Below are 14,530 nucleotides of genomic sequence, written 5' to 3' on the forward strand. Positions count from 1 at the left end.
AATAACCCCTCTTTTTCGTCGAACACCTGGTGGCCCCAGGAACTGGGGAATCTACCGATCCCCAGTGGTAAAGTAAAAAACCTTGGAGTAATTATTGAAACTTAGCTATCTTTTGAGGGACAAATCAATCAAATTACTTTCTCGCCTTTTTTCATTTTGAAAACTCTGATGAAAGTGTTGCCTTTCATTCCATTGAGCTTTCAAAAGATGTTCGTTACGACTCCTATTTCATCCAAAGTAAACTACTGCAACAAGCTTTTTATTATAATTCAAAATCAATTCTTACATAAGTTACAAACGCTGCAGAATGCCGCAGCATGGTTACTGCTAGGCATCCTGAAATATAAATCCACATCTCAAGCATTGATCCAATTAGACTGGCTCCTAATATGTAAACCAATCAAGTTTAAGACACTCTGTATTACCTTCAAGTAGGCATGGGCGGAAAATCCGTTCCGCTCGCGGATTTTGCGGATTTTCGGGAAATCCGCAATCCGCGAGATTTGCGAATTTCCTGCAAAATCCGCAAATCCGCGAGCAGCGGATTTTGCTCGCACTGCTCGCACTGTTCGCGTGAGTTCGCGCCCCGCGAATAAGTGCGAAATTGCAGAAATATGATCTAAGCAAAACTGAAAGTAACTACTTACCAGGTTCAAAAGTTCAGGCACATCATTAGTAGCCATTTCCTGTAGTGCTTCCTGAGGGGCCCCTCCAGAGTTCAGTTGCCAGTTGAAACTATTATGTGACCCTGCTCTGAACCTCAGAATAGTTACACATATGCCACAAAGGTCATGAATTACAGCTAAGGGAGACAAGCAGGAGCCAGGCTGGAAGTTAAAATCCATTAATCAGCCCCTAATTCATTATTGTCAGTTGGGGCAGGGCAGGTGTTGTAACTAATTTTGCAACAATGAAAGCACTTAGCAAGTGCAAAAGATCACTAATCAGGGCGCACTAAGGAAGCAGGTGCCAGCTAAAAAAATATTCTGTGACACATTAATCAGCCCCAAATTAATTCAGGTCACTTGAGGCAGGGAAGGTGTGCTTTGCTTTGCCGAAAATAATGTACACTGGACAACCAGAGGGTGTGGTGATGAAACAGAGGGTGGCATGGGTGGGCCAGAGGGTGGCATGAGTAGTCAGAGAGTGGCAGTGGTGACAGAGAGTGGCAGTGATGAAGAAGAGTGTCCCAAACAGGTTGGACACGTAGAAACAACAAGTTCGCAAAACTTGCGACCCGACAGGTAAGTTCGCAAATTGCGAAATTGTAAAAACCCTCGCGAACTGGCAGAAACACGGGCAAACACAAAAAAAAAAAAAAATCCGCAAATTCGTGGGAATTCGCGGATTTTGCGGATTGCGAGTTCGCAAATCCGCAAATTCGCGGATTGCCAATCCGCAAAATCCGCTCATGCCTACCTTCAAGTCACAACAAGGTGTTGTCCCTCAATATTTGATACAGCGTTTTCAACGCTATATCCCAGAACGCTTCCTATGCTCATCCACCAGTAGAAACCTTGTAATCCACAGATTTAAAAAAAGGCAACTGGGATGGTAGCAGATTCATCTCATGCACAGTAAGGCTGTGGAACTCACTCCTGACTAAACTAAAATTTAAGACAGATCTACTGGCATTCAGGCAGAATCTAAAAACTTGGCTATTTAGGAAATAATTGTGATATCTTCCAGATTTTTAGCCTGTCCGTGTCTGCTAGCGCCTAGATACCCCTAGGGGATTGTGGCGCTTTATAAATTTCATTTTAATTTCATAAGTGGAAGAACCTGGAAAGTTCATCTGCATTGGAATGGACAGTCCCTGGTCAGTATTAAACTGTAAAGTCTGTTCCCTGTAGGAAGATGGACCACCTCAAAAGTTTGGGATTCTCATCTTTCATTTGCATTATTCATTTGAGAGATCTGTGGTCAGTTTGAACTGTGAAGTGAGATCCAAACAGGTATGGTCTCAACTTCTTTAGGTACTAAACCAGAGCATAGGCTCCCTCTCAATGACACTTCAAAGCTGCTCCTTGATGAGTAACCTCCTGCTAATAAAAGCAACAGGCTGGTCTTGGCCATCATCATTGGTCTGGGATAGAACTGCTCCTATCCCTAGCTCAGAGGCATCAGTCTGCACAATGAACTGCTTGGTGTAGTCTGGAGCTTTAAGAATTGGTGCTGAGCACATTGCCTCTTTCAGGGTGTCAAAAGCCTTTTGACAGCTAACTGTCGAGTTTACTTTCTGGGGAATTTTCTAGGAGGTGAGCCCTTCACAAACCTCCTATAATACACAGTCAAGCCAAGGAATGCATTGACTTTGTTCTAGGTTGTTGGACCCTCCCAGTCCAGAATAGCTTAGATCTTAGGTTGTAAGAGTTGCACTTGACCTCCACCAACACTGCCAGGCAACCTACCTGAAATCTCCAATTGAGGTTTTCTAGTCATCTTTTACATTCAAATACTTACCTGATCACAGACCCGAAGCTTCTGCAATCGCCCCCTTCCCAAATCACGTAAAAGTGAAGGTGTGAGATTGCTGTGGGCCAGTAATCGCACTGAGGAGCAAGTGGTGTTACAGCTCGAAAACCGGCACTGAAATAGAAGCAGTCTGACTATTGGCGAAGAAGCCGATAAGGGACCAAAAGGCCGGATGTTGCATGCTGGGCCCTCGTGTTACACGACTAATATACTCAGCCAAATGACCGCGGTCTTTCAAGCAGGTATTGACACAAGTCAAACAACTATTGACACAATATTACACAGAGGTTAAACTAAATTCCCTAAAACCTTACCAGGCTAAACTATAAATTGGAAGGGCAGTCCCAAACTATGACTAAAGCCTAGATATGATCTTTAACAGCAATCAATACATAGCAACAATTAATCAATCATGGCATTTGTAAAGCGCACTACTTACCTGTGAGGTTCTCAAGGTGCTGAGGGAGGGAAATGCTGCTACTGCTCGAAAAGTAGGTCTTGCGGAGTCTTCTGAAGGTTAGCAGGTCTTGGGTCTGCCGTAGGTGGGTGGGTAGGGTGTTCCAGGTCTTGGCGGCAAGGTGGGAGAATGATTTGCCACCTGAGGTCGCTCTTCGGATGCGGGGGACTGTGGCGAGGGCGAGGTCAGCAGAGAGGAGATGGCGGTGTAGAAGCTGATTCAGCTGTTGAGATACGCGGGTCCGGTGTTGTGGAGTGCCTTGTGTGTGTGGGTGAGGAGCTTGAAGGTTATCCTCTTGTTGACAGGGAGCCAGTGCAGGTCTCTCAGGTGGGATGTGATGTGGCTGCGGCAAGGGATGTCAAGGACCAGGCGTGCAGAGGCTTTCTGGATGCGTTAGAGCCGTTTCAGGAGTTTGCCCGAGGCTCCTGCATAGAGGGCGTTTCCGTAGTCCAACCTCCTGCTGATGAGGGCCTGGGTGACCGTTCTTCTTGTTTCAGTGGGGATCCACTTGTAGACCTTGCGAAGCATGCAGAGGGTGTTGAAGCAGGAGGAAGAGACGGCTTTGACCTGTTTGGTCATGGAGAGGGTGGAGTCGAGGATGACCCCCAGGTTGCGTGCGCGGCGGTTGGTGTTGGAGCTGTTCCCAATGCGGTTGGCCACCAGGAGTCATTCCAGGCTGAAGGGGTGGATCGGAGGATGAGGACCTACGTCTTGTTCGAGTTCAGCTTCAGTCGGCTGTTCCTCATCTATTCGGCAACGGCCTTCATTCCTTCGTGGAGGTTGTTTTGGTGGTGTGGGGGTCCCTGGTGATAGAGAGGATCAGCTGGGTGTCATCGGCGTTGGAGATGATGTTGAGGTCGTGCAGTGGGATGACATGGGCGAGCGGTGCCATGTAGATGTTGAACAGTGTAGGGAAGAGGTATGAGCCCTGGGGTATGCCGCAGAGGATCTCAGTGGCTTTGGAGCCGAAGGGGGGGGGATGCGGGTGCTCTGTGTTCTACTGGAGAGGAAGGAGGTGGTCCAGTCCAGGGCCTTCTCTTGGATCCCGGCGCTGTGGAGGCATGTTCATAGTGTGCGATGGCAGACCGTGTCGAAGGCGGCTTACATGTCCAGGAGGATGAGGGCCGTGATTGCTGTCTCGAAGGAGATGTTGATGGCTTTCTGGAGGTGGGGTGCAATGGCGGTGCTGGCTTTGTTGAAGATGTGGTGTGTGCATGGGTCTGACGGAGATCTGGAGTGGACAGTGTTCATGATCTTGATGGTGTCGTTGTCGTTGATGTTGGTCCAGGAGAGCCGGCAATCGGTGTGAATTGTGGTCATGGGGGCGGCGGTATGAGTGTTTGTCAGGGCGGTCATGGCGTTGAAGCGGTCGTGGATGTCTGCGATCTTGCGATGGAGGAAGGTGCTGAGCAAGTCGCACAGGTTTTGAGAAGGTGGGATGTCGTTGGTGTTGGAGCTGGGGTTGGAGAGTTCCTTCATGATGTTGAAGTGCTCTTTGCTGTTGTGTGCGTTGTTGTCTAGGCGGTCTTTGAAGGAGGCCCTTTTGGCGGATCTGATGAGGTGATGTGTCTGCGGGTGGCGTTCTTGTGGACTGCGTAGCTGTCCGGTGTTCGTTCACAGAGCCACTTCTTCTCCAGCTTTCGGCAGGTTTGCTTGGAGGCCTGGAGGTCTTCAGTGAACCAGCTGGCTTTCTTGCTGGTGTGACTGTTGGAGGATTTCTTGACCGGGGCGAGGGTGATGGCTCAGTCGTAGATCCACTGTCTGAGATTGTGGGTGGCAATGTCGGCGTCGGTGGGGTCGGTGGGTGGTCTTTGGGCAAGGGTGGTGGTTAGCTGGTCTTCGGTGACTTTGTTCCAGCCGCGGCGCGGCATCAGTCGGGTGCGGTGGTGCGTGGTGGGTTTCCAGAAGGTGAAGTGGATGCAGCGATGGTCGGTCCAGTGGAGTTCGGTGGTGTGGTTGAAGGAGACATGGGGGCTTGTGGAGAAGATGGAGTCAAGCGTGTGGCCAGCGGAGTGAGTGGGTGTAGTGATGAGTTGTCTGAGTCCGAGGTTAGCTAGGTTGTCGATCAGGGTGGTGGAGTTGTTGTCGTTCTCGAGGTAGAAGTTCAGGTCCTCAAGGAGGATGTAGTCCATGGAGGCTAGCGGGTGAGAGCTGATGAAGTCGGCGATGGAGTCGCTGAACTATGGTCGGGTCCAGGGGGTCTGTAGATGAGAGTTCCTCTGAGGGTGGTGTTGGGGTCGATGTGGATCTGGAAGTGTAGGTGTTCGGCAATGTTGATGGTGTCGTCGGTGCTGGTCGAGACTCTGAGGGTGTTCCTGTGGACGATGGCGATTCCTCCTCCTACTCCGTTGGTGCGGTCCCTGCGGGAGATTTTATAGCCTTCCGGGATGGCTATAGCGATGTCGGGTGCCGAGGAGGGGTTCATCCAGGTATGCGTCAGCAAGGTGACGTCTGGGAAGGTTGAGTTGAGAATGTCCCAGAATACAACGGCGTGTTTGCGGGCGGAGCGAGTGTTGAGAAGAATGCATCTGAGGTAGTTGGGTTATTTCCTGGTGGGTGGGTTGGTGGGTCATGTGCTGGTGAAGCTGCAGTTCCGGCAGGAGAAGGGTCCTTGGATGCGCTTTGGGGTGGCCAGGCAGTATGTGAGTTCTTGTCCGGTGTGGAGTGCGTGGATGGGGTTGGCGTCGTAGCAGTGTTGGGACTCGCGGGGGCCAGGGGTTCTGGTGCTGGGCGCGGTCCAGGCGTGGACGGGCGCAGATGGGCTTGCTTTTGGCGCACCAGCGGCACGCCCGCTGTACGCGGCCACCATAAGAAGGAGAGGTGGGAGGGAGGAGCGGCTGGGAGGTGGGAGCGGGCGAATGGGAGAGCAGGGGGGCGGGGCCGCAGGGGACGCAGCGGCAGGAACTGGGGAGAAGAACGGCAGGGATACCGAAAGGAAAAGGGACACAGTAATGGCACAGCTGGGAATGGGGCAAAAGGGCAAAAACACACAGTGAGCTGACAAAAAATAAAATTTACAAGGAAAATAAAAATACCAGAAACAGGGGCAAGAGCAGGGAGGGCCTCGAATCCCAGACATCAGCAGCGGCAGCTGGGCAAAGGCAAGGGCACACAGGCGATGCTGTGCGGTGTGGGGAGTGACCTACCACGGACAAAACACAGCAGTACTTATCTGTAATGAAGGAGCGAATACAAGAGGATGATGACTCTGGACATTCATATTGTCTGGACATTCTATTGCTTTATGATTTATTAGAATGATCTCTGGAATAATGAAACTGGCTCAGCTAGTCCAAGGCAGTAGAATGGTAAAACTAAGTATTCTTATTTGCCTGTGTTCCAGGTTCAACGAAGGTCTGGAAGCCAGCAGTTGCAATTGGCTTTTTTGGCCTTCCTATAGGGGTGTTCATAGATGTATTCTCCACATGCTCAGTAGTAAAAGCTCTTAATTGCCTGTTCTTCTTGTCATATCCACTCACATACATGGTAGTCAATTAATGGGTTATGCTCTGAGCAGATGGTATTAACTAATCATAACACACTTTGCAGTTGGCAATAGTGGATAATACCTTACAATCAGCTCTAGATGAGAACTCTCAGGACACTCTTCATCATTAGTGAACACATGCCTATGGGCAGTGAGATCAGAGTGCAATTACAAAAAATAATAAGCATGTATCAGTGTAGTACCAATAAATAGCACAGACTGCATAGACAGGCTGATGTTTAGGAAAACATCACTTGCACATGTAACGATAATCCTCACCTTTCTCTGCAAAATTATGTAACTTTCATTAATCTTATAAATTTACGGTTGTTGTTTTGAATTAGTATATTTTACTAGGATCCATCTCTTTCCATTGGCTATGAACTTGTCCACTCCCTTACATCCTAACAAGGTGAACATGCATCCTTGCTGTTATTTCTCTTTAAACATATTTACGTGTATTATTTGTCTGCCAGAAAAATACTTCATGCAGTCTATTTATACTCATGGAATACCTATAGGCAAACTAGCCAAATACACTGCTCAGACACTGGAGATCTTTAAAGCCTTTAAACCCTTAAGGGTACCATGGCTAAAGATATAACTTTACAGCTAAATAATATTGTCATCTCCTACTTCACATGATTTACTAGAAACAAGGTTGCTGGCAACAAACTGTGTGTGATCATGGTCCTAGTTAACCTTGGGTGCCACTGAAAAGTTTGATGAGAGTCTTTCATTGTTGTCATGGAGGTGGAGTTTGGTGTGGAAAGTGAAAGTGGGCCTTAAAGTATGTTTTGCCTAAAGCAATTTTTACCTTTACAGCAGCCACAGTGGTTCCCGGCAGACACAATAATTAGAGGGAGCCGAAGCCTCCTACCTTATTCTGGCGAAAGGGTAAGACGGGGCACCAAAGGCCACCATGTGTTTGGGCATTTCCTTCACCATGTGTTTGAGTATTTCCTTTGCCTCAGAACATTTTATCTTTTGGTTTCTATGAATACGTAGTAAAAAAAAACAGTCATTTCTTGCCACCTGTCCCTCTCTATAACTGACTAAACAATCTGCTCTATCATACATTGTCTTATCTTACTGCCTCACCCTTCAATGGATTTTACCCAACAGTATTTACATAATTATGTTCTTTGAGTTTTGACAATAATGTTTCGAAGGTTTGTTAACTTCAAATGAATGCTGTTTCATCAAGGTTAATAAAGGCTACTAATTGATCTTTAAATAGATGACTGTTTACAATGTATATTTCTCAAGACAGCGTAGTTTATGCAATACTACCATATACACATAGCCAAAATGTAGGAGGAAGATTTTATGTGAATCGCTGCTGTTTCTTTCTTTTTTGATTCCAACATTACCAGCGGGACTAGCCATTCAAACTCTCAATATAAAAGACACCAGGATCTTCTGGATAAATTATAAATTCCAAGCAAACCTTTGTAACTGTTTATCTCATCACCACCTGAAAGCAAGCTTTCTCTTAATGAAGTAGACCCAGACTGATGGCTTGTACAAACTTCAACTGTGCAAAAGTAAATAAGACTTTGCCCGGCATATTTAATGGCAGCACCCATGTTAATGTCATTCACAAGTAAAAGTATGGTGTCCTTCACATATATTTTAAAAGGAAGTCTAGGAGAATTATGATGCCTTTTATGATACAAGATTTGGAATACAACTTTTTCAGAAATATCTGCAGTTAATTCGATGCCCTCTGCCAGAGCCACCAAACTCTTTCCTCACTCTTACCATGATCTACTGACTTCATTTTAATCTTTGTACTCATTAATGATAAGACCAGGACATGGTATTGACAGACCAGAAATGTGTCGCAGACTAGATTGGTAGGAAGGTCGAGAATCAAGATTGCATTGTTGAAGCTTAGCACCCAAAGCTGCCATAATAAATGGAACCACTCTGCCAGAGTAACTTTAATGCATGATAATTATTCTTTGGTACATAAGAAGCCTCCTCCAGCTCTGCTGACTTAGGCCCAGTCACTCAAGGAGCTTGTGGAATCCTGCAAGCTTCACAAGCTGTCGCTGGACTACCAAGGTCTTAGAGGAATGCTAGAGACATCTTAGGGAAAAAAACACATGCACATACCATGCAGTGTGTATCTAGTCTGTGGACCTTTGAAAACTCTTACATTATCATATTCAGAGGACTTTAGTAACTGTTTTAACTTCACATATTCTGAATACACATTCAGGTGCAAGAGAACACCTGACATGGGATTCAGTGAGCTTCTGTAGCTCACTACCTATGACCTTCCCCCAACGCGATGTCGACTCATCAAAATCTGCAAAACTAAAAACGTTTATGTGGACTTCATTATTTCCCAGGGAAGTTTTCAAAAAATGTCTTTTGAACAGAAGGATACACAACTCAAAAGAAAGGGCCATACTGAGTGAATATTTGGCTAGCCGCTGCACCCGCATGTACCAAGGCATAACTAAATATATTTCAAAATATTTCTATATATAAATGTATATATACACACATATATGTGTGTATGTGTGTGTGTGTATAACTTGTTGATATACACATACTATATATATATTCAAGCATGTTTTTGTTATAAAATGGTAGGAAAATATTATTATTTTGATATCCTCAAATACAAAGTAGTGGTCTGAGAAGGAACGTGAGCCTCATTAGTGTAGGCTGGAGTTGGCCTTATTCTTTGCTGAAGCCATTTTTGGATTCTTTACAGGTTCCTCTATGCCTTTCTCGACACCACTTGGGACAGAGGAGTTTTTCATCCATTTTGAGCATCCCACATCATATTGCTGGAAGAGTATGGGTAAGTGAAAAATTATTTTAATGGAGGAATAGGAGCCAGGTATTTGGGTGTTTCATTTGCCCTCCATGCATCTTCTTTAACATTGGATCCACTATAAATGTTATTCCACACACCCTACTCCCAATCCATAACTAACTTGACCTTCTTCTAAACAAAGCTGTTCCTAGCATTCTCACCAAACAATAATACCTCTAAACCTTAGACTATCTTCACTTGTTGCACTGTCAACTTCACTTCTTCCACTATGCCACTTTTCTGGCAAATTCTTTCCCCTTTCCTCTTCTTTCCCCATATGTCTGGATTAGACATCACTCTTCTTTTAGCTTCCCCATTTCATTCTCTGGCACTTCCTCCCTCACCTACACACCCTACAAATAAAGTTTAAATAAATACAACAGGTATAGATCTTCAGACTCATTGGATTATTTTTGGCTCACTAGTTTTAACCACATCCATATTTCTACATTTACATGCTTTTCATGCAATTTATGAGATTGCATCAGGTAGATAAACTTACCTTCTTAAATGTGGGTGCTGATAAACACTTTGATGAGGGTTTTTCATTAAGGGAATGGTGTTGTGTGGATAATGGAAGTGGGCTTTGGAGTATGTTTTGCCTCATGCTATTTTTTACCACTTCAACAGCCACGTTGGCCCACCACAGAGGCAATGATGAGGCAGAACAACAGCTTAATACTTTACACTGGTGAAAGGGTAAGTGACACATGATTTCAAAGGCACCATGTTTTTTAGTATTGTCTTTGTCCCAGTACATTTTATCTAGTTGGCTTCTAGCAATGGTGGATGGTCTACAAAGCCAATCTCATCCCTTGCACTCTGCCCCCGTCCAAAGCAAAACCGTTCACTCTCTTCTTTACAGCATCCTACTCTTATTGGCCTCTGGGTTTTGAAATGACTGTTTCTTTAAGTTTATCAATGCCAAATTAACGCTGTTTTTGCAAGGATTAATAAAGGCCAACAATTAATTCTTTACATATATGAATATTTACAATGCACAATTTGCAAAGCAGTCTATCTCTCATCCTTTCTTCCACTCCTCCAAACTACCCCACACTCCCTTCACATCCCTTTTCATACCTACACAGAGTAAACATATTTTTCAAATCACAACCACTTTTCAAGGTTATTGGCTAGATCTGCAGACCGTGTATGTCCACATCACCATTTACAAGTGCCTAAGACCTCATCTGATAGTTGGCTCTCTTAAATACTTTACGAACAGACTCCAAGTCGTACAGAATGCAGCTGCATGGCTGCTGTTGAATATACCCAAACATCAATCAGCCAGATCCTCCTTGAGGGAGCTTCATTGGCTCCCAGTCCAAGCCAGGATCAAATTTAAGTCCATAAGCTTGGCTCACAGAGCCATGTATAGGAGAGGCCCCACCCTGATACAAAAGTTGGTCCCACATTATTCTCCCCTTCGCCACCTAAGGTCAAGCTCTAACTTTCTGATAAATCCCACCAGCTTCAAGAGAGCCAGGTGGGGTGGAAGGTCTTTCGCCCACCTGGTACCTAAACTGTGGAACAGTATGGATCCGAAACTCCGAATGATTTAAAACAAAGCGTCCTTCAAAAAAAGACTCAAAACATGGCTTTTCCCCTAAATTCATGCGCAAACAACTGCCTGTACTATCTCACCTCAGCGCTGGGATGCCCAAGGGTAGCTATGCGCTTTCAAAATCCCCTAAACCTAAATCGACTGTTCACAATCCATTACAAAATAAAAGTATTCCCTTTTTGTTTTTTTGTAAATGGTGACAGCACTTTTGACATAACAGGGACACCATATTTTCCAGTCCAGTGGGGAGTGGCAATCCAATTTCAGACTCAAACTCATTGTTTGGTGTTTGCAGAGCATTTGCCCTCCCTCCCTTCTTCGTATATGACGTCACCAGAACTCCTCCATAGCCAGTGGACCATATTACAGGTTACCTTTTATGTATTTTCTTATTTTACATACTTACTTTGGGGTAATAAACTTGAAAAGATTGATTTCAAACAGACAAATGTTATTGGCAATAGTAAGTAAAATATTGGATCATACCGTTTAGTTGCCTGCAGTGAAATAAAAAGTAATGCTTGATTATGCTGAATATGGAATTTTAGAAAACACATTCTTCTTATACGAGAAAGGGATTGTCCAAGCTGTTCTCTCAAAGGGTCAGCTAGCAATGACATTTATTGGATTTAGAATATTTACCTTTTTCAACTCTCCATGTGTGTGCGTGTATATGAACATATATACATATATTTATATATATATATATATATATATATATATAGAGAGAGAGAGAGAGAGAGATAGAGATTGAGATAAATGTTTGAGATACATTTGGATATATCTTGAGCGAGCAAGTGATAGGCTGTAGTTTTCTCCAGACATTTGTGCATATTCAAACAACAAGAAATGAAAAAAACGCCTTTTCTAGACAAATCACATTACAGGTAAAAACAATTCAGTTTTCTAACGTCCTTTGATTATCTTTCCACCTATCTGAGAGTTGGGTCTGTAGACTGATCTGAGAGGAGAGGGGTTGTAATAATGTTTAGTGCAGTCAGCTTCTGAAGTCTTTTTGCCTGATGCCTTTTTTTTTAATGTGTTTCCCAGCTACCCATTTGGCCTACCACAGGTGTAATGGCACATTGGAGCACCCAAAAGGTTACGCCCCTTCATCATAATGCTGGAAGAGAAATGGTAGGTGATAAGGGATGCTAGTAAGTGAGTTGGAACCTTGTATTGAATGTTTCCCTTGTCTTTCCATGCTAGCAATGTCGAAATGGTCTCTAGTGTAGTTATTCAGCATGACACCAAAGATTGCCCTATTCCTTGTCTTTCTAATAATGCCTTGACCAAGAGTCACTCATTGCTCTTCATGCTCACTTATCTTAGGGCGAGAAAGCAAAAGACACACAATTGATGGACGGAGTGCAGAACAAATCAAAACACTCACCCCCAGTCAAGAGATCTGGGTTAAATCCATCATTCTTTTGCTCACCATTCCACCCCAGTTTAAACCTGGCCATATGCAAATCAGTCTTGACCATGTGCCTCATGGGAACAGTCCACCCCGAACTGCCAAGCCAGGTCCTCACTGGACCAGAAACAAGCATCCTAGGACCGGTTTCGGGGTTCCCCCCTCTTCAGCCAGGATAGCTTGATTCCAATGGCACAGTGAGCCCAGGACGCACATCTGGGCATACCTGGTGCACTTAGGATGAGAAAGCAAAAGGCACACAATTGATAGACAGAATGCAGAACAAATCAAAACATTCAGCCCCAGTCAAGAGAACTGGGTTAAATCCATCATTCTTTTGCTCACCATGCCATCCCAGTTTAGACCTAGCCGTATGCAAATCAGTCTTAACCTCTCTGGCCCGGAAATAAGCATCCTATGACCGGTTTCGGGTTTCACCAGTCTTCAGCCAGGATAGCTTGATTCCAGTGGCACAGTGAGCCCAGGACACATGTCTGGGCATACCTGGGGTAAAAAGGACGAGAAAGCAAAAGACACATAATTGATAGATGGACTGCAGAACAAATCAAAACATTCACCCCCAGTCAAGATATCTGGGTTAAATCCATCATTCTTTTGCACACCATGCCAACCCAGTTTATAGCTGGCCATATGCAAATCAGTCTTGACCCTGTGCCTCATGGGAACAGTCCAGCCCAAACTGCCAAGCCAGGTCCTCCCTGGACCGGAAACAAGCATCCTAGGACTGGTTTAGGGGTTTCACCCCTCTTCAGCCAGGGTAGCTTGATTCCAGTGGCACAGTGAGCCCAGGACTCACATCTGGGCATACCTGGCGCACTTTGGGTGAGAAAGCAAAATACACATAATTGATAGACGGAATGCAGAACAAATCAAAACACTCACCCCCAGTCAAGAGATCTGGGTTAAATCCATCATTCTTTTGCACACCATGCCAACCCAGTTTATAGCTGGCTAAATGCAAATCAGTCTTGACCCTGTGCCTCATGGGAACAGTCCAGCCCGAACTGCCAAGCCAGGTACTCCCTGGACCGGAAACAAGCATCCTAGGACTGGTTTAGGGGTTTCACCACTCTTCAGACAGGGTAGCTTGATTCCAATGGCACAGTGAGCCCAGGACTCACGTCCGGGCATACCTGAAGCACTTTGGGTGAGAAAGTAAAAGACACACAATTGATGGATGGAATGCAGAACAAATCAAAACATTCCCCCCAGTCAAGAGATCTGGGTTAAATCCAACATTCTTTTGTTCACCATGCCATCCCAGTTTAGACCTGGCCGTATGCAAATCAGTCTTAACCCTGTGCCTCATTGGAACAGTCCAGCCCGAACTGCCAAGCCAGGTCCTCTCTGGCCCGTAAATAAGCATCCTAGGACCGGTTTCGGGTTTCACCAGTCTTCAGCCAGGATAGCTTGATTCCAGTGGCACAGTGAGCCCAGGACACATGTCTGGGCATACCTGGGGTAAAAAGGACGAGAAAGCAAAAGACACATAATTGATAGATGGACTGCAGAACAAATCAAAACATTCACCCCCAGTCAAGAGATCTGGGTTAAATCCATCATTCTTTTGCACACCATGCCAACCCAGTTTATAGCTGGCCATATGCAAATCAGTCTTGACCCTGTGCCTCATGGGAACAGTCCAGCCCGAACTGCCAAGCCAGGTCCTCCCTGGACCGGAAACAAGCATCCTAGGACTGGTTTAGGGGTTTCACCCCTCTTCAGCCAGGGTAGCTTGATTCCAGTGGCACAGTGAGCCCAGGACTCACATCTGGGCATACCTGGCGCACTTTGGGTGAGAAAGCAAAATACACATAATTGATAGACGGAATGCAGAACAAATCAAAACACTCACCCCCAGTCAAGAGATCTGGGTTAAATCCATCATTCTTTTGCACACCATGCCAACCCAGTTTATAGCTGGCTAAATGCAAATCAGTCTTGACACTGTGCCTCATGGGAACAGTCCAGCCTGAACTGCCAAGCCAGGTCCTCCCTGGACCGGAAACAAGCATCCTAGGACTGGTTTAGGGGTTTCACCCCTCTTCAGACAGGGTAGCTTGATTCCAATGGCACAGTGAGCCCAGGACTCACGTCCGGGCATACCTGAAGCACTTTGGGTGAGAAAGTAAAAGACACACAATTGATGGATGGAATGCAGAACAAATCAAAACATTCCCCCCAGTCAAGAGATCTGGGTTAAATCCAACATTCTTTTGCTCACTATGCCACCCCAGTTTAGACCTGGCCATTTGCAAATTAGTCTTGAC

General features: G+C 45.4%; 1 protein-coding gene across 1 annotated transcript in view; it reads left to right on the forward strand.

Moving 5' to 3' along the window:
- The window catches only part of LOC147708720 (uncharacterized), a 241,214-nt gene that overhangs the window by 105,909 nt on the left and 120,775 nt on the right, over positions 1-14,530 (forward strand). Inside the window, exon 11 of the mRNA XM_086927370.1 lies at positions 7,245-7,316. Within this exon, the coding sequence (XP_086783496.1) occupies positions 7,245-7,316 (72 nt within the window). The remainder of the gene's footprint in view (positions 1-7,244; positions 7,317-14,530) is intronic.

Source organism: Lissotriton vulgaris, chromosome 6, assembly GCF_964263255.1.
Source record: "Lissotriton vulgaris chromosome 6, aLisVul1.2, whole genome shotgun sequence".
Lineage (NCBI taxonomy): Eukaryota > Metazoa > Chordata > Amphibia > Caudata > Salamandridae > Lissotriton > Lissotriton vulgaris.